The sequence below is a fragment of the Copadichromis virginalis genome, linkage group LG13 (genome assembly GCF_057382275.1).
Source record: "Copadichromis virginalis isolate Kocher_CV1m ecotype Utaka linkage group LG13, C_Virginalis_male_GT1.1, whole genome shotgun sequence".
In the NCBI taxonomy this organism is placed as follows: domain Eukaryota; kingdom Metazoa; phylum Chordata; class Actinopteri; order Cichliformes; family Cichlidae; genus Copadichromis; species Copadichromis virginalis.
In genome coordinates this window covers 23,885,756-23,911,275 of record NC_140630.1, presented here as the reverse complement: position 1 = coordinate 23,911,275, position 25,520 = coordinate 23,885,756, and the positions used below count along the sequence as shown (strand labels likewise).

The 25,520-nt window shown below is 38.3% G+C and overlaps 1 protein-coding gene across 1 annotated transcript in view; it reads left to right on the top strand.

The window, feature by feature from the left end:
• The first annotated feature begins 7,266 nt into the window (after nucleotides 1-7,266).
• LOC146695724 (uncharacterized) overlaps nucleotides 7,267-25,520 on the top strand; it is a 41,289-nt gene continuing 23,035 nt past the window's right edge. Inside the window, exons 1-12 of the mRNA XM_085476742.1 lie at nucleotides 7,267-7,311; nucleotides 9,102-9,202; nucleotides 9,400-9,538; nucleotides 9,652-9,701; nucleotides 11,760-11,865; nucleotides 12,238-12,396; nucleotides 12,488-12,605; nucleotides 12,710-12,771; nucleotides 12,929-13,054; nucleotides 13,134-13,249; nucleotides 13,342-13,503; nucleotides 13,600-13,796. Of these exons, the coding sequence (XP_085332868.1) occupies nucleotides 9,176-9,202; nucleotides 9,400-9,538; nucleotides 9,652-9,701; nucleotides 11,760-11,865; nucleotides 12,238-12,396; nucleotides 12,488-12,605; nucleotides 12,710-12,771; nucleotides 12,929-13,054; nucleotides 13,134-13,249; nucleotides 13,342-13,503; nucleotides 13,600-13,796 (1,262 nt within the window). The 5' untranslated portion in view covers nucleotides 7,267-7,311; nucleotides 9,102-9,175. The remainder of the gene's footprint in view (nucleotides 7,312-9,101; nucleotides 9,203-9,399; nucleotides 9,539-9,651; nucleotides 9,702-11,759; nucleotides 11,866-12,237; nucleotides 12,397-12,487; nucleotides 12,606-12,709; nucleotides 12,772-12,928; nucleotides 13,055-13,133; nucleotides 13,250-13,341; nucleotides 13,504-13,599; nucleotides 13,797-25,520) is intronic.

Below are 25,520 nucleotides of genomic sequence, written 5' to 3'. Positions count from 1 at the left end.
CTCTGGTCCCATTTGTTTTATTCACGGCTATTTCCAAAAAGTAAACACATTCCCGTCTCATTCATCCATGACATGAATTTAATTAGAAGTTTCGCCTGTAGCTCTCTCAGAGGGGTCAGTGCCTTTCGAAAAAAAAAGAAAGAAAAAGATCTGATTTATGTGTCCTTAAAAGGAGGAAATTTATCTGTGTGAAAAAAAACTTGATCAGCATTCAAATATCTTTCTTAATCTGCTCCGATAGCTTAAGTCAGCAGACAAATTCAGACTTGCCTTCAAGCCTTTTTGTTCAGAACTTTCTCCCATGAACTATATAAACTATAAATTTGTCAACTCAGTCAAAACCAATAACAAATCCTTGGCTAACTAGAATTTATATTATTTTCGATGACTCATAGCATTAAGAAGGATAACTTTTCTCACTCGACCACATGCTGACAATTTGTCCCCCCCTCCGAAAAAAAAAAATCAGGCTAACAAAACGCGAACAGACAAAGCCAATCTTTCATAGAAAACGCACACGGTGTCTGAAAGGGTTATTTAAAATTATTCTGAAGCTTCGGACCTCTGTCATATCTATAATGCCATTGACCTGTTGGCAAGCTTCACCTCCTAGTGCTAACACTTCAATGAAAACCTCATGAGGCCACGGTAAATTTGTTGCAAAGAAAAGACGTCCACGAACAGCGCTGATCGGGCTGAGGCCCGTGACTATTGTTGCCATCTGCTCACCATTTCCTCCTGCAAAGAAGATAATTGAATCTGAAATCACTTCTCTCTCTTGGTTTAAGAGCGAGGGTCGTGTCTGTGACTAAAGTCTCCACCACAATAGTTCGGGCTCTTGTTTGTATTCTTTATGAAGCTATTTCACCCCGTGGTCGTCTCTTGCAACATCTGCCCCTCGCCTTCCAGATAAATATGGACCATCTAATCACCTGCCACACTTAATTAAAACCCCCATCAGTGGCTTTACGAGAGCCATCGAAGGGCACAGTGCCCGAAGGGGGTCGTGCAGATAAGACTTCAGCGTGTGCTTTGCAAGGTCTTTGCACAATAGAGGATGCTAAAAATCTTTAAGCTGGTTTGGTGAAAATAGGTCAACGCTGGCAGCTGTGGGTAACATGTCCCTCGCCTGGCCTGTGGTCCAGCACGCCCCTCGTCGTCTTTAACACCCTTTGTGCCACCATCTCGGCACTAATCTGTCTTTTCACTGAGTGTTAAAATTAATTTGCAGTGATTTCTATGAGGGCAGAGACGTCGTTAGGAAACCTCAAAGGGAGAACAAATGGACAAGTTGCCAATAGTGGGCCTTTGTCCTCAGCCTGCCCCTTTCTAAATACCCATGACAGCAGCTTTGAAATGCCTGCCTGATGAGGCTCAGATGCTCTGGCTGGGGACATCACAGTGACCGTACTTGTCCGGCTGTGAAAAACATCTCATGACAGAGACAAAGTCAGCACAGCATACAATGAAAAGGACCAGATTCCAGAACTGCCAGTCAGAGTCCAGACTGCACTGCCCCGGTGATGTATCTCAATCTGAACTTACAGATAAAGCTTAATTTTATTTCTTGCTTTATTTCCTCCGCGCTATCTCGACAGCGTAGCTCCCGCCGGACCACATCAGTGAAAAGAGATAACTGTATTGCTTCAGAGAGCTTGGCTTCAACACAAAATGGTGTTCCCATGGGAAAATCAGAGACACAACTGTTTAGCTGAGCTTTCCAGTACTGCTCATAATGCCATTAATTGTGTGCAGGGAGAGTTGGAGAAAGAGGTTGGCCGCAGAGAGCTCCAGAGGAAGCCACATTGTGTAAAGCAGGTTTGTGTGAGACCGCTGCAATCTGCTGAGTTACAACCCCGATTCTCCTGCTCACGTCTTCTATCTTTTATCCCTTTTTTTTCCTTTCTTATCTTTCCCTATTTAATCTTTCTCTGTTTATATCTCTCATCCACCCCTACTCCTGACACATAAACGCTCTCTCACTGTTTTAGATTAATGACACAAACATTTTTGCAGTTTACAGCCGTGTGAGCCAGTTTTTCTCCTTCAGCCTTACCTTCGCCCTATAAAAATGGATAAACCTATAAATGCACAGGGGAGACACGGCAGGATTAAAGTGAGAAATCGAGAGCAAATGAGTAAAAGTGTGAGGAGGGCAGTTGTGGGTGGGTATGGTGGGAGAGTTCCTCTCATCAAATTAAACTTCAATCACCGTCAAAGACACACTCAGATTCCAGACAGCCAATCAGCCAATCTAAGACAAATGATTTTGTTAAGCTTTCCTGCCACACTGGGCGTGGGAACGGCGCAGATTCTCATAAAAAAAAGGAGCTTGTAAATTATTTCCCTCCTGCTTCAAAGACCTGAACAACTGAAAAGAAAAAGATATGTGTTTACATGTGGTGTTTCTCTGTTGTTGTCTTGGGTCTGTCAGTCTCAGCTGAGTGGATGGGAGTGCAAACAGTATCGGGGATCTACAACCGTCTGCTCACGTGCAACTGACTGAGACACGGGACACAAAAGGATGTCATCTTTCATTCTCGTGGATAAATAAAGCTCTTCAAGCATCATTTAAACCAGGGGGTATGCATTACGCTTTATTTGAGGCAGCATTTTGATCAAAGCTGCTCGGAGGAAGTTTTTTCTCTTCCCCCCTCCACCCACCCCCACATGCCACCCTCCCAGCCTCACACATCCCGCAATCCACTCCCCCCACCCCGCCAAACCCCGTCTGCCTTGCTGTTGCTAATCACTGGTGGTCTCCTGACTGCCAACGGTAATTGATTAGAGAGAGGAGCGCTGGTTGGCGAGGAGGGGGGAATGGAGGGGAAAGTTCAGCCCAGAAGTTCTCAAGGTCACTGCCCTTTTCTTCCCCCGTCTGAACTTCTTTTCTCATGCTATTAGGTATCAGCCACAGGGGAAACTGCAAATATTTGGCTCACTCTGTATGACTTCCAAGAGGTTTGGTGGTGGCGAGCACAAACAGGATGGTTTACGTAAGCAAAATGGATGCATCTGCTGAAGAGAAACACGATGGCGAAAAGGCTCAGAGTTTGCAATGTGTTGATTTAGGAACTCAACATCCTTGAATGAATAGGATTATTTTTGTAGACCTCCCCCAACATCGACGGTTCCCGAATGCCGCCACATTGTTTGGCCTCTGTGTGGCCACTCAGCATCCTTCACAATATAAAGACAGCTCAGTGGATGTTATTCTGATGAAATAACTCACTCCGTTCATCCTGATTTTACAGGAAGATGTGACATTCTTTGCCCCTGGAAAGTGACTCACACTGCCGTTTTGTTTAGTAAATGCAATTATGGACCGGTTGAACCGTTCTCCTTTTCTTTGAAAAAGAGTCACGAAAAATACTCTTTCACTTTCCTTTTTTTGTGCGTGTGAGTGCTCTGTATGACCAAACAGGGTCATGTTCACAGTATGGACACAGGGCCTACGTGTATGGAAACATGACTGTCACAGGAAATGTTCAACATGTTTCACAGAAACGCAGCCGAGCAAGAGGTGAGGGCGTTTTAGAGAGGTGCCCTCCCAGTGCTGCGGGCTAGTGTTGATGTTGGCTTCACGGTTGTCTCGGGGATGCCCAGAGTTTACCACTCTCTGGTTGCGAGGCCAGTAAAAAAACACTCAGAGCATGCTCAGATGCTCACAGACCTATGTCTGGACATGTAGGCTAACTCACAGAGAGCGATGAGGACTAAGTGATGTAACTTTATGAATGTAAGGAAAACGTCAAACAAACCCAAGAGGCAAAGTTAAAGACAAATAATTAGAGTAGCTCGGAATTTATATCATCACTCAGGGAGTGCAGACTGTTGGGTTTCCATATTTGTCTCAGTCATCTCTCCCACTTTTTTGCCCCAGGCTGTAGCAGCTGTAAAGCATTCATCTTTGTCTGCTCTGTCACTTACACTGTCTCTCAGCATTCATCATAAGGAACTCATTTTTCATAAATCTGCCAGTAAGGTCGCAGATTTTCAGCTAATTTCAAACACAACCCATATAAAGGAGACGGAACATTAATCCTACATATATCTTTTCGTTCCCCTACTGCTTAGGTATATTCAAACAACATGTAAAAAGGATTATGACAAAACTTGATATTCTTGCAAATACCAGATCAAGATATCATAAAAGCCAGCCGCACTAGGCTGCGAATGAAAAGCACTTGTGTGGTTTAACTTTATCCAGACTTGTGAATGCCAGTGGAGGTCCTTTTTAAGAAGTGGTGGGCTCTGTTTTCTGTCCTGTCAGCGTTGTGCATCTGCTCTCCACTGCCCCCCTTTGTTGGGCTTGAAGTATTGATAGTGATTATGTCAGAGACCCTATTTTCTAGTTCCCCTCATAAAAGCACTGCATATTTCTGATGATGCACACCAACTTGTGCTATTTTATATTGATTTTAGATTATTTTCTCGTAAATCTTTAACCCCCAAAACAGTGGAAAGTATGTCATTTTGTCTAATGTCTATAGAGCCAGTAGCTCTCAGCTTGGTTCTGTGCTGTATAGCTTTGCTGTCATATTCATGTCTGAGGAAAACTAACCATATACGTTCTCATCTGCAGCTAAAAGCAAAAGTCAGGGTGCTTATTTTAGATTACCTTTCTTCCAGTAGAAACTACCATGCAGGTCTTTGAGTGATGCAATATAAAAGCACCAGAAAGCAACAAAGAGTCTTCAACTTGGCGCTAAGCCTATCAATAGTCAACTGGCTTCACACTGAAATCATTTCAAACTTCTGTTATTTATGTTAAAAAAATAATCATTTCTGGAATATTACCAAAAGCAAAAATCCAGTTTTATTGGAGCTTTACTGGGTTGAACCTGTTATTTGAATATGGTCGACACAATTAATTTGATCACAGATAAAAAAAAAGAATATTAAACTGGGATTTCATTAATTGTAGGTGAATAAACACCTTGAAACTTGAAAGGTGAGACGCAAACAGAAACAGCGTCAAAGAAACAAACAGCAGTGGCTTCCTTTCGCTCCAGGAAAGGTGAGAGGTGGGTACTCAGGGAGGAGTAATTATTCCCATCACTCTACCGTCACTGTATGGGCGTGAGAAAAAAAGCACGCATATCATCTTTTCATACAAGCCTTCGATGTGGGTGGTGTGGTAAAATGGTTTTAAGCTGATGCTGGATGATTTATCAAGTAGCAGAGAACAGGACTGGGCCTGTGGAATGAAGGAAATGTCATCTGATGCCATACGGGTTGTATGAGCCAAGCATCCGCAAGCCCATATTCTCACCTGTGTCCAAACACGCTGACTGATGACCTCCAGAGAAACTGAACACTGCCTCATATTAATATAACAATCTGCACTAGACACACACACACACATATACATATATATATATATACATGCATATATGTACACATACATTTACAACATATTTAAAGACATACTAAACCATTAAAAAAAAGTTATCATCTCATCACCTTGGGTCATGGCCAATGTGGATATTACTTTGATATGTTTCACTAACACCCCTATATACTGCTCTAAACATGACAAAACTGCCCCAAGATCCGATCTGATGTATCAGGTATCAAGATCACGGTGCCAGGCACCACTGGAGGTTACGAGGCTGTGACGAGCACCGCTGTAATACCGAGGTCCTCTGAAACAAGAGTGTATCTGAACTGCTTATCATATCAAAGCATGCTGATTAAGGCAAGCATTCATTTCAAGTGTTCACCTAAGCTGAGGAGCATGAATTGGTGGCTAAGCAACATATGTTGTAGCCGGGTGTTTGTGCTGAGTGCAGGCACTATGGCTTTTATCACACAGCAGCATTTTATGCCAAAGGACGGGACGGTTTCTTGTCTTATTTCAGTCCACAGAAGCTGAGCTGGTTATTGTGAAATAAGTGTGCTTAGTAGTATAATCAGCAGCCAGTCACAGGCATGGCAAAAGCAAATGCAGTAAAACAACGAGCTCGGAGGTGCCCGTGGAGAAAGAGCCCTCAATGTTTTTCGGGCAGGCTGTTCTGTTGCTCGTGTTTGCGTGGTGAAAAGGATCCTCTGAGGAAGCAGGAGAAAAAGATTAATGGGGCCCCTCTGCATGCACACTCGGATCAACGGGGATCAGGTGAGAAGGAGACTATCCAGATTACAGTGGAGGATCTGGGAATAGTTAACACTAACTTCAGCCTGTTTGATGAGGACTCGCTGACCCCGAGGAACAGCATGTCTCGCTCAGCAAGCTCTGTGTATGCCTGCTCAAGAGCTCTGAAAAAGAAAAGGCTGAAGCCTCTGTCTTCACTCTCTGTACAGCCCCAGGCTGAAGCAGCAGTCACTTCTAGCAATGGAGAAGATGATGAGCAAGAGGATGAAGTGTTGTCTGGAAGCAAGTTGGATCCTGAAAACTTTTTGACACCACCTGTCATCAATCTGATTCCACCTACGCCCTCTGACTTTGCAGAGATTGATAAATTCTTTGAAATGAATTCAGAGGAAAGTGTGACACACACAACTGGCATTGACGGAAGCGTTGCTGCTTGTGACCAGGACGAGGATAAAACAAAGAGTGTGGAGACTGAGCAGCCAAAAAAAGTATGTGTACTGGCTGAGAGTACGGCCAATAGTGAAGTCGAACCTGAGAGGGGCCTTAGGGATGAGCTTGGAGAACAAAGAGAGGCTGTGTCAATTAAAAATAAAGAGAAAACTAAGGGTGAGCTCTTCCGAACCACCTTCCAGGTGGCTCCTCTCCCTGAGCTTCAGGAAAAAAGTGAGTCTAACAGTTTTATTTAAATGTACACTACAGTTAGTCCTTTTCTGCCAGGAGCTAGTTGGATGAGAAGATAAATATCAAAGGATTTTTTTTTTTTTTTTGGTTTTCAGTGGTGAGGTAGCACAGCCCAGCCTGGCCAAAACACTGAGACCACCTAGCTTAGCTTTGAATAGTGTCCCTTCAAAAACTCCAAAGCAGTCCTGTTTCCATGTTGCATACTCCAAAGTCAAAATATCTCGTGTTTTTGCATTAAACTCTGTCCAGGTAAGACTTTCAATGCACTGCAGACTGATCTCATAAAACACATTTGATGCATCACAGAAGGAAAGGCACAGATGCAAATAATAACGTAACGAGCTGACACAGCTAAATAGAGCACAGCTAAATATAAAGTTGGCAATGAGGCAAAAGAGAAAGAAAGAACAAAAGAAAAGTATGTGTTTCCTTTATCGTGTTTTATTTCAAGCAGATTTAAGTTGTTGTTTCCTTCTCTATCACAGGGAGCTTCAACACTGGAATAAATCTGTTACCATTTACTGAGCACAACTTGGGTGAGTTTTGATGACATGAACTTGCAAGTGGTTGTGTTTAAACCTTTTTTGTAAGCTTTAGGAAAAAAAACTTAGGTGTGAGGTAAATGACACCAGATGATGATTCTCTTCATCCAACCATTAAAGCTCCTGTGCTGCCTCGTGGTTTTGATCTTAGCTCCCTGTTCACATTAAAATTGCAGGCATTATTTGACACGGTTACAGTACCTCGAAAGCCTCCTTGGGGAGTTGCAGAAGTTCCCCTTTGTTGGAATCTCTTTTTTGCCATTGTGTGTGTATTCCCAGTGTGTAACTAGTCAAGCCGTTCCCAGGTTTTGGGTTCCTGTGACTCAGCATGCTCTCCTCCCTCTCTCAAAGAGATGACTCTCTTTTCAAACCAGAGCTGGACAATAACACTGGAAACGATAAGCATCGCTTTTGCCTATCCATTACATAAATGTGCTGAAAAGTTCTGAATCTCAAGCTTTGCTTTGTCACTGACCCTGTGTGTGTGTGTTTAAACAGTTGCCAAACTCTGTCACGCACAAACTTGGAGCGTTTAGTGTGTCTGCAGGTGTGGGTGCAAGGATGTAATGTGTTTGTCTGTGCCAACCAGTCAAGGGTAAGACATCTTATTTGCGTTTTGACGTGTCCCGATGGAGCCGACTCAGACTAGGAATGAAGTTCATCGTTCCATTGTTGGAGTTTTCACCCTTTTAAGGCAACATCAGGCCGGGTCCCTCAGCCTGCACCAAATTCCCTGTCCTTTGTTTTGGTTGGCATTGAGGGGTACAGCTACCCTCCATTACCATTCTCAGACACATCTCCATCTTGTGCCCATTCTGCCATTCATGGTGAAAAGAAGTCATGGATTCAGACTGGAAGCGATTTTCTCAGCACTTCAAAGACACACTGTCATGTCTGAGGTCGGCTAGAGGATGGTGCTCCTACATGTCTTCGCATTAAGCCAAGATTCATCACTTTCCTTAGGTGGCTGTTCAAGTCAAGGCGGTTGTGTTTTGCACTGAGTGTTCTGAATCTGCTTTGCAGCAGACTAGACTTTTGATCCTTCCCAGAGTGACTCAAGAGCAGCCAGGTGATGAAGAGAGTGCCAGCTCGCTGCCCCCCCTCTATGCACTTCACTGTCTCTCCAGCTCTCAGACAAGATTCCACTGCTGACACGCATAAACCAATTACGCTGTCTTATCTGATTCTGACTCCATCTGAACCCCAATCCATGTCAAAGCAGCCTTTCAGAGACAGGCCCCTGAAATGAAAAACACGCGTTAAAGATTTTTGTGTTGTTGTAATCTATTTGAACAGACTACTGTTTTTGAGTTCTCAGAGGGGTCCTGACACTTTAGTCTCAAAACATATAGTTAAGTCAGAGTAGTCACAATCACATCACTGCCTTGTGCTGCCTGAAAAAGCCAGGCTTTGATGTCATATTCTCAGCCTCATTCATCTTGCTTGTTATGATAGCAGATAATAAACATATCTGCTCGCTGACCAAGTGACATTTGGAAAATAGAAGAATATGCGCTTTCTGTGGGAAAGAACGTGGGCTGTCAGAGAAACATGTCATCAACCAGACAGACTTTACTGTGTTGCCCAGCAACTCCATCTAGCTGCGTCCAGTATCAGCACTGCAAGTAAACCTGGTGACCTGGGCGCCAAAAAAAGGACACACTTGCTTAAAAGGAAGAAAAAGGACTTGATTGAATTGCTTCTTCCTCTTCTTTTTAAAAACAAAACAAAAACACAGCTCTAATAATAAATTTTGCATTTATTGACTGTCTTTTTCTTTGCAGATGACCTGACCAACAGAGACTCAAGTTTCTCAGATATTCTCAAGCATGAACTTTGCCCGCTTCCTCACACCACCATGATGGCTACATTTGCTCACCAAAAGGTAAGGCTATCAACCAAAGTTTTTTTTTTCATGATTGCTTCATACTCTGTAGTCTATAGTCTCCATCTTTGCTTAACGAGACTCAGGTAATATACAGAGCATCTACTTTAAGATATCTGACCTTTGCTCAAGAGATGCTCTGTATGAAGTCAAAATTACAGACTGTCTGTAAAGTGAATCTGCTTTTTCCTTGACAGAGGCCGATAACTCGTTCGTGCAGTCTCGAGGACAGGCTGACTAGGAGTGCCACTTTCCACGGTTTAACTCAGACCACAGATCAATGCCATGAAGAGGAGGGGTCGCCAAGACAGCGACGAATAACTGTCGGTGATTCTGGTAATATAATATGGCCAAGCAAGCTTTGTTACTACATAATACTACTATTCCAACTAATTAGAAACACAACCTTACAAGAAGCTCATCTGTTTTTCTTTGTGTATTTTGCACAGCATCCTATATGCCTCATTCTAAGGATCAGAATGGAAACTTTTCCGAGAAGGTACTGTAAATCATCAAAGCCGAGCCTTCAGGGTGGCATCAGCACACAGCCCAGAGCTGCTGCAATTATAGAATATACTCTGTTTATATTTCCCAGCTCCCTTGATCTGTCAAAGCAATGACTCAACAAATAGTCTCAGGATTTTAGTCTTTGTGTCCAGGATTTGCCAAGCAAGATTGCTTGTATCCTTAGCAATCTACGTGTTAGCCGAAACACAAGAGAGCACAATTTTTTTTCAAGGCCAATCACTCACGTCCGGTATTTGCTATCTCCAGGCATTAACAGTCATTTAAGCAATTGTGCAACTTGTATCTTAAGCAGCCACATCTCACGCTGGAGCGCCATAAAAGTGCTGATGCTATGGATTATTTGCATGGTTTAATATGTTGTTTTTGCTGTGTCATGCAACATAATGGGGAAATCCCACAGAAGAGGCAGACTTCATATATTTAATCATAGTTACTCTGTAAAGCTTTCCTTGAAGGGGACATTGTAGGTTTTTCTTCCAGGAATGTCATAAACAAAACAAAAAAAAGACAAAAAATCTGACTAAGGGAACAATTGCACAAAACCCTGTGTTTAGGGTCCCCACTTAACTAAACATTTCATTGTCTTTGACAAAAAACATGTTTACAGTTAAACACACAAATATGTCTTTTTGGTGTAATATGTCCAAACCCTTATATCCAACGTAGTCATACTAATTTCCATTAAAGCTGTGATTCAGATGAATACACGTCTGGAATTTCATTGTTATGTCTTGATGTTTTACCACCTACTGACTTGTTGTTGGGGTTTTTTGTTGTTTTTTTTGCATCCAGATGTTTGAGTCTGGATGCGTCATTTCCTGCTCTCAGGATTTTCCAACCGCTACTACTGTTTGGACTGAAAAAAGACCCCCCAAAATCCCCAAAACAGTACAGAACAACTACTCAAACAGTAATCAGATCGTTTTAGGAAGTTAAAATAAAGTGATCTGATCTGTGCAAATAAAAAACAACAGCAAGAACAACAACAAACAGATAAGATCGGTACGACTGCAATTCAGTAGAAGTGGTAACTGCACGAACAAGATTACAAAAGAACGTAAAAGTATTGTAGAGTGTTAAGTTTTGGCCTGAGCTGTGCCTGATGCATCATGGCTCCTCATGGCAAAGAACTGACTGAAGTGAAAACGAATGAGCCAAAACACAGCTGCAGCAGCACTTAGATGATATCAGAGGAGTCATACTACCAATAACGCAGCCATCCTTGCAAAATTATTTCACACAGTAATGGCTGTTTATGTGAACTTGCAGCATAGCAAGAAGCCCATATGTGTGGGCAGCGCATGCTTTAGTCAGATAATATCAAAATAAAGCCGAAAGTTATGCTTTCAGTACACACCCAAGTACACACCCCAACAGTCAACATTTTTTGGGAAAAACTATTTTTCCAAAGAAGAAGGTAAAATAATAAAACTCCTACAGCAAGGAGTTGCTAAAGAGAAGTGTGTGAAAATTATTACAAAATTTTTGCAACTTGCTGGAAAGCAGATTTGTGCAAGACTTATATCAGGGAGATTTAATATGAAATAATACAAAAATATGATTTCATTTTGGATAATTCACCATTCTAGTTGAAATACACAGAGATATACACATTTTTTAGTACACAGCTGTATGCCAAAACTCATAACCAATGGTTTATAGATGCTTGTGTGTATGGTGTAATGCTATACACTCAAAAAATATGAATGTCCAAAATGCTGACTTTAAGTAATTTGATTACACGTAAATTTCCCATGGAATTTGTTACATAGGTACAGTGTAAATCGTTAAATGTAATGGAATCAAGCATGGGTTTTTTTTCTTAATATTTAACCATTTGAATAAATAAACCTTTGCTTTGATGTACTTCAGTTGCACTTTACTTAAAATTACTGCTTCCTGTTTATGAGGGCAAAGAGTCATTTTTTTTGAGTGTATATACTTGTGTGGTGTGTTTTCACACACTTGCTCCACGCCTTTGTATAATCTGGTACAAGTTAGCAGCTGTCTAGCCTCTCCTTCTCCCCAGGATGTAGAGAGGCAAGTGGCCAAATCTTTCAGGGATCTGAACACTGAAGAGGTGTGCCAGTGGTTTACCAGTACTGGACTACAAAAGTGTATCCCTCTCATCAAAGGTAAAACACCGTCTACTGACAATGCATATTGGTTTCTTTTTAGTGTAGATGGAATAAACTGTAATTAATGAATGCTATTAAATTGAGATGGAAAAATAGATGAGGATATAAGAGTATTAAACCTCTTAAAACTGAAACATGTCAGTGTCTAATGCATAAAAAGAGGAACGTCTTCAAGAAAGTCCTGTCGATTAAATCAAACAGCCTACTATCCATAGTATCTGCCCTCTAAAATATGATGCATGTGTTTTGATTGCATTTTGAATATTACATGTCTTAACAATACCTGATTTTCAGGTCTTGATTGTTGCCGTTTACAGTTTATTGATGGCTGTTAAAATCAGCTGATACATGAATAAATGCTTGTTGCAGAGGCAAATCTGTGTGGTGCAGACATGGCGTCTGTAGATGTGAACACTCTGGACACCCTCCACATTAGCACAGTGGAGGACAGGGAGAAGTTGCTGTCGGCCATTTATAATGAGCTTCACCCTCCCAGCACGGTGACTCAGAGAATCGACTCATTGCTCGGTATAGTTACTATGTCAAACTATGTCAAATAATAATTTATGCAATGAACAATGTAACAATGTAATTTATTGATGTTTTCCTTTTTAAACAGAATCATTGGGGCCTGGTGATGTGGAGACATTCACTGCAACGCTGGTGTCAATGACTAAGTCCAAGTCTTCTCCCCATGTGAGCTGTTTGAATACAAATCGGCGTTCCTTCAAGCTGAGGTGAAGCCACTCATGTAATGTGAATTCCAGAAATTTAAAAAAAGTAGCAAAACAAACACAAAAACAATTCATCGTTTTAACCTGGTAATCTAATTCTGCTACAGAAACAACAGCCTAAACAACGCAGGGCAGAGGAGTGCTCAACTAATAGAGATTACTATCAACGGTGAGTACTAAAGCTCAGTTTGCTAAGAACTTCAGTGTCTGCACTCTTTGCAATGAATGGATGTGAATGTTAAATATTCAATTATGTTTGCATAGGCAACAGACACTGAGGATGAAACAGGAGTCATCTTTACCTGTGATTTACTTTTGTGTTTCAGCGTCAGAGCGAATAGTTCATCTCAGAACCCCGAAGGAAACAACAGTGGGAAAGATTATGGACTCGTGCATCAAGATGCTGGGAATGACAGAAGACAAGAGTCTCTTCACACTAAAAGACAAGCAAGGTTCACTGAGCGTTATTCAAAAACACTAAGCCATACTGTTTACGCAGTAAACGTGTTAAATATATGATTTAATTTGAAGGTTCGCCGGAGGAGCTCTCACCAGATCAACAGATTGGGACTCTACTTCCATCATCATCATCTTCATCTGCAGCAGCAGCAGCGAGCAGTCAGCTGGAACTGCACTTGGTTAAAAGGGTAGATTAAAAACAATCATAATAAACAGTCCAGCATAAAACTCAAAAACACCAAAACAAAGCTTTCTGTATGATTTTTTTTTTCAATTGTAGGATAAACCGACTGCTTCTGCATCCCAAGACAGTCCAGAGGAGAACAGCCCTGATGAAAATCACAACATTAACAATGACATCCGAGGCAAACAGCTGGCTAAAGAAGAGCGGATCAGGGAATTAAGCCAACAAGTGGCCTCACTACAAAATGTCATCCGTCAGGTCCATATCTGTGTTTAAAAAATGCGTAACACTAAAATTATTGTACTAAATTAATATTAAACATCGTGATCTGGTTGATCTTTACGTCCCCAAAAGGTCCAAGAGCTCCATCATGGCCTGGTAGCTTTTTGCTCAGAGTTGAAGAGCATGGATGGAGACACGAATGTCGATGCACTTGGCTCTGCTGAGCTGAAGCAGAGACTGGAGCTGGTTAACAGAAGACTGCAAGACAAAAGGCAGAACCTGCAGACCCTCAGAGACAACATTACCGACTTCACAGCTGACAAGCAGAAGTAGGAGGACCATCACCTTTAATTAGCAACTTATTTAACGACACAAATACTTAAAAAAAAGAAGAAGCTTTTTTCACCTTCCAGAGACAAAGTACAATTTAGAAATACAAGCACCTGTTGTAGTAGTTAATTGTGTGGATGCTTTAAGCATCCACACTATTGAGTTCCTGTTTCTCTTTATTGTGTGGATGCTTTAAGCATCCACACTATTGAGTTCCTGTTTCTCTTTATTCTTTATACTTTATTATTCTAGTTGCTTCCGTACACTTTTCGCCGTAGAACTACTTCCACAATTTTCAGCCGATTTTCACCATTCAAATTTTAAACTATTCTGCTATTTTTGCTCTTTCCGGCTATATCTTTTGGTATTTTTAACTATTATACTTTTTAAAATATTCCACTTTTTTCCTTTAATTTGTCCCATTGAAATTAATGGGAAACTTCAGCAATTCTGCTAAATTTTGCTTGTTTTTGAAACTTAACTACTTCCTCAAATTTTCACCTAGAACAACCATTCAAACTTTAAAATGTTCACAAATTATTGGGCTATTCATGTATGTTTCAGCTTTTTCAAATCTTTTACTGTTTTACTTTTATGCCTCTTAAAGTTTTGAGTTGCAAAATTGTGATTTTTCACAAAATACATGTGTTGTTATGGTTGCTATGCTCTTGGCTTCCAGTGTGCCACTGAAGGTTTTGCAATTTTCACTTCATGTCTGAACAACTTCCTACTACTTGCTCAATTTTCACTCAACTTCCACAAATTATACATCAAAACGTAGGTATTTTTGCTGGCTTTCAGAAAATGTCACCATCATTGTTGTGGGATTTATAGAATTTTTGCAAATCTCCTCAGACTAACACAAGGTCAGAAAACTCTCCATATAAAGTGAATGGAGAGCTTGTTCAAAATCACCGCTGGATTTCTGTAATGAGAGGCATATTCGAATCGTCATATCTCCTTAACGAAGCAAAGTTAAGACATGAGGCTTGTCCCCGAATATCTTCAGATACCCCTGACGCTCACAATTCAAGAATTTCTTTCTCACCTATTACCGTTCTGAAATGAGTTGGACTTGTTTGAGGGTAGGAAATTCGTCCTTCGCTCAGATTTCTTCAGATTTCAAACTGTGGAAATGAACCACTTTTTTCTCTCGTCATAACTTTTTGTTGGATTTCCACAGAGACCTGAAAATTTCCATGATTGTTCACCAAAGCCTGCTGTCTCTTACGGTGAAAGAATGATATCGATACTCAAAATAGATTTCGAGTTAGAAAGCGTTGTTTGAGGGCAAATCAAGGCAGTTTTTGCTTCGCTCTACTCAGTTATGGTGCATTACAAGTCAAATATCTTTAATAATTCATATTTTAATGATAAATTGTAAACACTGGAAGATTCCCCCATCTCTTCTGAACAAAACGGTGTAAGAATGACCGCTCTAGCCCCTACGGTTTGGAAATTATGGTCATTTGTTTGAGGGGAGTCCTCACTATGAGAAATAGGCTGCAATAATCCTGTGCCTCTCTCTGCTGCGTGTGTAAAAAGATGCACCTGTTTTGGCGGGAAAAAGTACACAGGCTCTCTGATTGGTGGATTCAAATTCAGCAGCTCCCAGGCTGACCTAGAAACTTACTTCTCTCTCCCTGTGCATTTTTTTGCTGATTTTTTCATTTAACAAGTATATTTGAGGGACCCTCAGCATGTTCAGCATTTTTTCAGCTGTCCATTTTGCTTTTCCAATTTTTCTGTTTAACTTATTACTATTGTGCTAAATCATACTATTTCTGCTATTTTACAAGATTTGTGCTTAATATAGTATTTCTGCTTTTAATAGGATTTGTGCTTAATATAGTATTTCTGCTTTTTATAGAATTTGTGCTTAATATAGTATTTCTGCTTTTTATAGAATTTGTGCTTAATATAGTATTTCTGCTTTTTATAGGATTTGTGCTTAATATAGTATTTCTGCTAAATTATAGTATTTCTGCTTTTTATAGTATTTGTGCTAAAACATAGTATTTCTACTAAATGTAGTATTTATGCTTAATCATAGTATTTCTATTATATTTCTGCCAGGTCCCCAGGCAGCCAATCCTCTGTGAGGACTTAGACATTCAAATTTTCAAATCAGGGCCTGCACGGTTTCCCAGCCAATCATATATGTGTCCTGAGGCATTCAAATTTGCATATTGGGGCCTTCATGGCTTCTAAGCCAGCCAATCATATCTGAGGGCTGAGGAATTCAAATCCACAAATCAGGGCCTGCACGGCTTCCCAGCCAGCCAATCATATATGTGGCCTCAGGCATTCAAATTTGCATATTGGGGGAATTCGTGGCTTCTAAGTCAACAAGTCATCCATGTCGTATATCTCTAAAAATTCACATTTTAATGATAAATTGTTAACACTGGAAGATTCCCCCATCTCTTCTGAACAAAACGGTGTAAGAATGACCGTTCTAGCCCCTACGGTTAGGAAATTATGGTCATTTGTTTGAGGGGAGTCGTCACTATGAGAAATAGACTGCAATAATCCTGTGCCTCTCTGTGCTGCGTGTGTAAAAAGATGCACCTTTTTTGGCGGGAAAACATAAACAGCCACTCTGATTGGTGGATTCAAATTTAGCAGCTCCCAGGCTGACCTAGAAACTTACTTCTCTCTCTCTGTGTGTTGCGTGTGTGTGTGTGTGTGTGTGTGTGTGTGTGACAGAGAGAGAGAGAGAGAGAGAGAGAGAGAGAGAAAGCCTTTTAATGGGATGATCTCATTGTAAGATTCAAATTCAATATATTTAGACTGGTTGACTGTATTGGATCTTGTGTGTGTGTCTCTCTGTGCATGTGTGTTTCCTCATGTGTACATATTTGTAATTGTGTGGCTGTCATAAATTTTTTTGCAGATTTTTGTCATTTAACAAGTATATTTGAGGGAACCTCAGCATGTTCAGCATTTTTTCAGCTGTCCATTTTGCTTTTCCAATTTTTCTGTTTAACTTATTACTATTGTGCTAAATCATACTATTTCTGCTATTTTATAAGATTTTTGCTTAATATACTATTTCTGCTTTTATAGGATTTGTGCTTAATATAGTATTTCTGCTTTTCATAGGATTTGTGCTTAATATAGTATTTCTGCTAAATTTAGTATTTCTGATTAATTATAGTCTTTCTACTAAATCATAGTACAGTATTTCTGCTTTTTATGGGATTTGTGCTAAAACAAAGTATTTCTACTAAATGTAGTATTTATGCTTAATCATACCATTTCTGCTTTTTATAGGATTTGTGCTTAATATAGTATTTCTGCTAAATTATAGTATTTCTGCCAAATTATAATATTTGTGCTAAAACATAGTCTTAATTTAAAATTACAATATTCATAGTTCATCACAGTGTCTCTGGTAAATCACAATATTTCTGCTCTGTTGTACTATTTTTCTAAATCATAGTGTTTCTGTAATGTTTAAGTATTTTTGGCTAAATATATTCTTTCTGTTATCTTATACTATTTCTCCTAAATTCTTGTATTTTTGAGAAGTTATCATGTTTCTGGTAAGTTACAATATTTCTGCTAAATTCTGCTATGCTATTGTATTTCTGCCAAGTATTATGTTTCCTCTAAGATATTGCAGTTCTGCTAAGTTATTCCATTTTAGCAAACTTCTTTTGCTTCTGCAAAGTTTTTACAATTTCTGCAACTTTTCAGCTTTTTCAGCTACTTTTTGCATACAGCTTCAGCTTTAAGCATCCACACTGCATTTTCGCAGGAAATGCAAATTTTTCTAGTTGTGTGGATGCTTTAAGCATCCACACTATTGAGTTCCTGTTTCTCTTTATTCTTTATTATTATTATTGTGTGGATGCTTTAAGCATCCACACTATTGAGTTCCTGTTTCTCTTTATTCTTTATTATTATTATTCTTAGGACTTCCGTACACTTTTCGCCGTGGAACTACTTCCACAATTTTTGTGCTATTTTCACCGTTCAAACTTTAAACTATTCAGCTATTTTTGCTAATGCCGGCTATGACTTTTGCTATTTTTAACTATTATACTTTTTAAAATATTCCACTTTTTTCCTTTAATTTGTCCCATTGAAATGAATGGGAAACTTCAGCAATTCTGCTAAAATTTGCTTGTTTTTGAAACTTAACTACTTCCTCATATTTTCACCTAGAACAACCATTCAAACTTTAAAATGTTCACAAATTATTGGGCTATTCAGGTATGATTCAGCTTTTTCAAATCTTTTACTGTTTTACTTTTATGCCTCTTAAAGTTTTGAGTTGCAAAATTGTGATTTTTCACAAAATACATGTGTTGTTATGGTTGCTATGCTCTTGGCTTCCAGTGTGCCACTGAAGGTTTTGCAATTTTCACTTCATGTCCGAACAACTTCCTGCTACTTGCTCAATTTTCACTCAACTTCCACAAATTATACATCAAAACGTAGGTATTTTTGCTGGCTTTCAGAAAATGTCACCATCATTGTTGTGGGATTTATAGAATTTTTGCAAATCTCCTCAGACTAACACAAGGTCAGAAAAGTCTCCATATAAAGTCAATGGAGAGCTTGTTCAAAATCACCGCTGGATTTCTGTAATGAGAGGCATATTCGAATCGTCATATCTCCTTAACGAAGCAAAGTTAAGACATGAGGCTTGTCCCCGAATATCTTCAGACACCCCTGACGCTCACAATTCAAGAATTTCTTTCTCACCTATTACCGTTCTGAAATGAGTTGGACTTGTTTGAGGGTAGGAAATTCGTCCTTCGCTCAGATTTCTTCAGATTTCAAACTCTGGAAATGAACCACTTTTTTCTCTCGTCATAACTTTTTGTTGGATTTCCACAGAGACCTGAAAATTTCCATGATTGTTCACCAAAGCCTGCTGTCTCTTATGGTGAAAGAATGATATCGATACTCCAAATAGATTTCGAGTTAGAAAGCGTTGTTTGAGGGCAAGTCAAGGCAGTTTTTGCTTCGCTCTACTCAGTTATGGTGCATTAGAAGTCAAATATCTTTAATAATTCATATTTTAATGATAAATTGTAAACACTGGAAGATTCCCCCATCTCTTCTGAACAAAACGGTGTAAGAATGACCGCTCTAGCCCCTACGGTTTGGAAATTATGGTCATTTGTTTGAGGGGAGTCCTCACTATGAGAAATAGGCTGCAATAATCCTGTGCCTCTCTGTGCTGCGTGTGTAAAAAGAGGCACATGTTTTGGCGGGAAAAAGTACACAGGCTCTCTGATTGGTGGATTCAAATTCAGCAGCTCCCAGGCTGACCTAGAAACTTACTTCTCTCTCCCTGTGCATTTTTTTGCTGATTTTTTCATTTAACAAGTATATTTGAGGGACCCTCAGCATGTTCAGCATTTTTCAGCTGTCCATTTTGCTTTTCCAATTTTTCTGTTTAACTTATTACTATTGTGCTAAATAATACTATTTCTGCTATTTTATAAGATTTGTGCCTAATATAGTATTTCTGCTAAATTACAATATTTCTGCTTTTTATACTATTTGTGCTAAAACATAGTATTTCTACTAAATGTAGTATTTATGCTTAATCATACTATTTCTGTTTTTTATGGGATTTGTGCCTAATATAGTATTTCTGCTTTTTATAGGATTTTTGCTCAAACATAGTATTTCTACTAAATGTAGTGTTTATGCTTAATCATCCTATTTCTGCTTTTTATAGGATTTGTGCTTAATATAGTATTTCTGCTAAATTATAGTATTTCTGCTTTTTATAGTATTTGTGCTAAAACATAGTATTTCTACTAAATTATAGTATTTCTGCTTTTTATACTATTTGTTCTAAATTATAGTATTTCTGCTTTTTATAGGATTTGTGCTTAATATAGTATTTCTGCTAAATTATAGTTTTTCTTCTTTTTATAATATTTGTGCTAAAACATAGTATTTCTACTAAATGTAGTATTTATGCTTAATAATAGTATTTCTATATATTTCTGCCAGGTCCCCAGGCAGCCAATCCTCTGTGAGGACTGAGACATTCAAATTTTCAAATCAGGGCCTGCACAGTTTCCCAGCCAATCAAATAAGTGTCCTGAGGCATTCAAATTTGCATATTGGGGCCTTCGTGGCTTCTAAGCCAGCCAATCATATCTGAGGGCTGAGGAATTCAAATCCACAAATCAGGGCCTGCACGGCTTCCCAGCCAGCCAATCACATATGTGGTCTCAGGCATTCAAATTTGCATATTGGGGAATTCGTGGCTTCTAAGTCAACAAGTCATCCATGTCATATATCTCTAAAAATTCATATTTTAATATTAAATTGTCAACACTTGAAGATTCCCCCATCTCTTCTGAACAAAACGGTGTAAGAATGACCGTTCTAGCCCCTACGGTTAGGAAATTACGGTCATTTGTTTGAGGGGAGTCGTCACTATGAGAAATAGACTGCAAAAATCCTGTGTCTCTCTGTGCTGCTGCGTGTGTAAACAGATGCACCTGTTTTGGTGGGGAAAAGTGCACAGCCTCTCTGATTGGTGGATTCAAATTCACCAGCTCCCAGGCTGACCTAGAAACTTACTTCTCTCTCCCTGTGTGTGTGTGTGTGTGTGTGTGTGTGTGTGTGTGTGTGTGTGTGTGTGTGTGTGTGTGTGTGACAGAGAGAGAGAGAGAGAGAGAGAGAGAGAAAGGCTTTTAATGGGATGATCTCATTCTAAGATTTAAATTCAATATATTTAGACTGGTTGACTGAATTGGATCTTGTGTGTGGGTCTCTCTGTGCATGTGTGTTTCCTCATGTGTACATATTTGTGATTGTGTGGCTGTAATAAATTTTTTTTGCAGATTTTTGTCATTTAACAAGTATATTTGAGGGACCCTCAGCATGTTCAGCATTTTTTCAGCTGTCCATTTTGCTTTTCCAATTTTTCTGTTTAACTTATTACTATTGTGCTAAATCATACTATTTCTGCTATTTTATAAGATTTGTGCTTAATATACTATTTCTGCTTTTATAGGATTTGTGCTTAATATAGTATTTCTGCTAAATGTAGTATTTATGCTTAATCATACTATTTCTGCTATTTTATAAGATTTGTGCTTAATATACTATTTCTGCTTTTCATAGTATTTGTGCTTAATATAGTATTTCTGCTAAATTTAGTATTTCTGATTAATTATAGTTTTTCTACTAAATCATAGTACAGTATTTCTGCTTTTTATGGGATTTGTGCTAAAACAAAGTATTTCTACTAAATGTAGTATTTGTGCTTAATCATACCATTTCTGCTTTTTATAGGATTTGTGCTTAATATAGTATTTCTGCTAAATTATAGTATTTCTGCCAAATTATAATATTTGTGCTAAAACACAGTCTCAATTTAAAATTACAATATTCATAGTTCATCACAGTGTCTCTGGTAAATCACAATATTTCTGCTCTGTTGTACTATTTTTCTAAATCATAGTGTTTCTGTAATGTTTAAGTATTTTTGGCTAAATATATTCTTTCTGTTATCTTATACTATTTCTCCTAAATTCTTGTATTTTTGAGAAGTTATCATGTTTCTGGTAAGTTACAATATTTCTGCTAAATTCTGCTATGCTATTGTATTTCTGCCAAGTATTATGTTTCCTCTAAGATATTGCAGTTCTGCTAAGTTATTCCATTTTAGCAAACTTCTTTTGCTTCTGCAAAGTTTTTACAATTTCTGCAACTTTTCAGCTTTTTCAGCTAGTTTTTGCATACAGCTTCAGCTTTAAAGCATCCACACTGCATTTTCGCAGGAAATGCAAATTTTTCTAGTTGTGTGGATGCTTTAAGCATCCACACTATTGAGTTCCTGTTTCTCTTTATTCTTTATTATTATTATTATTATTCTTAGGACTTCCGTACACTTTTCGCCGTAGAACTACTTCCACAATTTTCAGCCGATTTTCACCGTTCAAATTTTAAACTATTCTGCTATTTTTGCTCTTTCCGGCTATGACTTTTGCTATTTTTAACTATTATACTTTTTAAAATATTCCACTTTTTTCCTTTAATTTGTCCCATTGAAATGAATGGGAAACTTCAGCAATTCTGCTAAAATTTGCTTGTTTTTGAAACTTAACTACTTCCTCATACTTTCACCTAGAACAACCATTCAAATTTTAAAATGTTCACAAATTATTGGGCTATTCAGGTATGATTCAGCTTTTTCAAATCTTATACCGTTTTACTTTTATGCCTCTTAAAGTTTTGAGTTTCATTTTTTTGATTTTTCACAAAATACATGTGTTGTTATGGTTGCTATGCTCTTGGCTTCCAGTGTGCCACTGAAGGTTTTGCAATTTTCACTTCATGTCCGAACAACTTCCTGCTACTTGCTCAATTTTCACTCAACTTCCACAAATTATACATCAAAACGTAGGTATTTTTGCTGGCTTTCAGAAAATGTCACCATCATTGTTGTGGGATTTATAGAATTTTTGCAAATCTCCTCAGACTAACACAAGGTCAGAAAACTCTCCATATAAAGTGAATGGAGAGCTTGTTCAAAATCACCGCTGGATTTCTGTAATGAGAGGCATATTCGAATCGTCATATCTCCTTAACGAAGCAAAGTTAAGACATGAGGCTTGTCCCCGAATATCTTCAGACACCCCTGACGCTCACAATTCAAGAATTTCTTTCTCACCTATTACCGTTCTGAAATGAGTTGGACTTGTTTGAGGGTAGGAAATTCGTCCTTCGCTCAGATTTCTTCAGATTTCAAACTGTGGAAATGAACCCCTTTTTTCTCTCGTCATAACTTTTTGTTGGATTTCCACAGAGACCTGAAAATTTCCATGATTGTTCACCAAAGCCTGCTGTCTCTTACGGTGAAAGAATGATATCGATACTCCAAATAGATTTCGAGTTACAAAGCGTTGTTTGAGGGCAAGTCAAGGCAGTTTTTGCTTCGCTCTACTCAGTTATGGTGCATTACAAGTCAAATATCTTTAATAATTCATATTTTAATGATAAATTGTAAACACTGGAAGATTCCCCCATCTCTTCTGAACAAAACGGTGTAAGAATGACCGCTCTAGCCCCTACGGTTTGGAAATTATGGTCATTTGTTTGAGGGGAATCCTCACTATGAGAAATAGGCTACAATAATCCTGTGCCTCTCTGTGCTGCGTGTGTAAAAAGAGGCACATGTTTTGGCGGGAAAAAGTACACAGGCTCTCTGATTGGTGGATTCAAATTCAGCAGCTCCCAGGCTGACCTAGAAACTTACTTCTCTCTCCCTGTGCATTTTTTTTGCTGATTTTTTCATTTAACAAGTATATTTGAGGGACCCTCAGCATGTTCAGCATTTTTTCAGCTGTCCATTTTGCTTTTCCAATTTTTCTGTTTAACTTATTACTATTGTGCTAAATAATACTATTTCTGCTATTTTATAAGATTTGTGCCTAATATAGTATTTCTGCTAAATTACAATATTTCTGCTTTTTATACTATTTGTGCTAAAACATAGTATTTCTACTAAATGTAGTATTTATGCTTAATCATACTATTTCTGCTTTTTATGGGATTTGTGCCTAATATAGTATTTCTGCTTTTTATAGGATTTTTGCTCAAACATAGTATTTCTACTAAATGTAGTGTTTATGCTTAATCATCCTATTTCTGCTTTTTATACTATTTGTGCTAAATTATAATATTTCTGCTTTTTATACTATTTGTGCTAAATTATATTTCTGCTTTTTATACTATTTGTGCTAAATTATAATATTTCTGCTTTTTATACTATTTGTGCTAAAACATAGTATTTCTACTAAATGTAGTATTTATGCTTAATCATACTATTTCTGCTTTTTATAGGATTTGTGCCTAATATAGTATTTCTGCTTTTTATAGGATTTGTGCTTAATATAGTATTTCTGCTAAATTATAGTATTTCTGCTTTTTATAGTATTTGTGCTAAAACATAGTATTTCTACTAAATGTAGTATTTATGCTTAATCATAGTATTTCTATATATTTCTGCCAGGTCCCCAGGCAGCCAATCCTCTGTGAGGACTTAGACATTCAAATTTTCAAATCAGGGCCTGCACGGTTTCCCAGCCAATCATATATGTGTCCTGAGGCATTCAAATTTGCATATTGGGGCCTTCATGGCTTCTAAGCCAGCCAATCATATCTGAGGGCTGAGGAATTCAAATCCACAAATCAGGGCCTGCACGGCTTCCCAGGCAGCCAATCATATATGTGGCCTCAGGCATTCAAATTTGCATATTGGGGGAATTCGTGGCTTCTAAGTCAACAAGTCATCCATGTCGTATATCTCTAAAAATTCACATTTTAATGATAAATTGTTAACACTGGAAGATTCCCCCATCTCTTCTGAACAAAACGGTGTAAGAATGACCGCTCTAGCCCCTACGGTTTGGAAATTATGGTCATTTGTTTGAGGGGAGTCCTCACTATGAGAAATAGGCTGCAATAATCCTGTGCCTCTCTCTGCTGTGTGTGTAAAAAGATGCACCTGTTTTGGCGGGAAAAAGTACACAGGCTCTCTGATTGGTGGATTCAAATTCAGCAGCTCCCAGGCTGACCTAGAAACTTACTTCTGTCTCCCTGTGCATTTTTTTGCTGATTTTTTCATTTAACAAGTATATTTGAGGGACCCTCAGCATGTTCAGCATTTTTTCAGCTGTCCATTTTGCTTTTCCAATTTTTCTGTTTAACTTATTACTATTGTGCTAAATCATACTGTTTCTGCTATTTCATAAGATTTGTGCTTAATATAGTATTTCTGCTTTTAATAGGATTTGTGCTTAATATAGTATTTCTGCTAAATTTGGTATTTCTGATTAATTATAGTTTTTCTACTAAATTATAGTACAGTATTTCTGCTTTTTATGGGATTTGTGCTAAAACAAAGTATTTCTACTAAATGTAGTATTTATGCTTAATCATACCATTTCTGCTTTTTATAGGATTTGTGCTTAATATAGTATTTCTGCTAAATTATAGTATTTCTGCCAAATTATAATATTTGTGCTAAAACATAGTCTTAATTTAAAATTACAATATTCATAGTTCATCACAGTGTCTCTGGTAAATCACAATATTTCTGCTCTGTTGTACTATTTTTCTAAATCATAGTGTTTCTGTAATGTTTAAGTATTTTTGGCTAAATATATTCTTTCTGTTATCTTATACTATTTCTCCTAAATTCTTGTATTTTTGAGAAGTTATCATGTTTCTGGTAAGTTACAATATTTCTGCTAAATTCTGCTATGCTATTGTATCTCTGCCAAGTATTATGTTTCCTCTAAGATATTGCAGTTCTGCTAAGTTATTCCATTTTAGCAAACTTCTTTTGCTTCTGCAAAGTTTTTACAATTTCTGCAACTTTTCAGCTTTTTCAGCTACTTTTTGCATACAGCTTCAGCTTTAAAGCATCCACACTGCATTTTCGCAGGAAATGCAAATTTTTCTAGTTGTGTGGATGCTTTAAGCATCCACACTATTGAGTTCCTGTTTCTCTTTATTCTTTATTATTGTGTGGATGCTTTAAGCATCCACACTATTGAGTTCCTGTTTCTCTTTATTCTTTATTATTCTTAGGACTTCCGTACACTTTTCGCCGTGGAACTACTTCCACAATTTTCAGCCGATTTTCACCGTTCAAACTTTAAACTATTCAGCTATTTTTGCTAATGCCGGCTATGACTTTTGCTATTTTTAACTATTATACTTTTTAA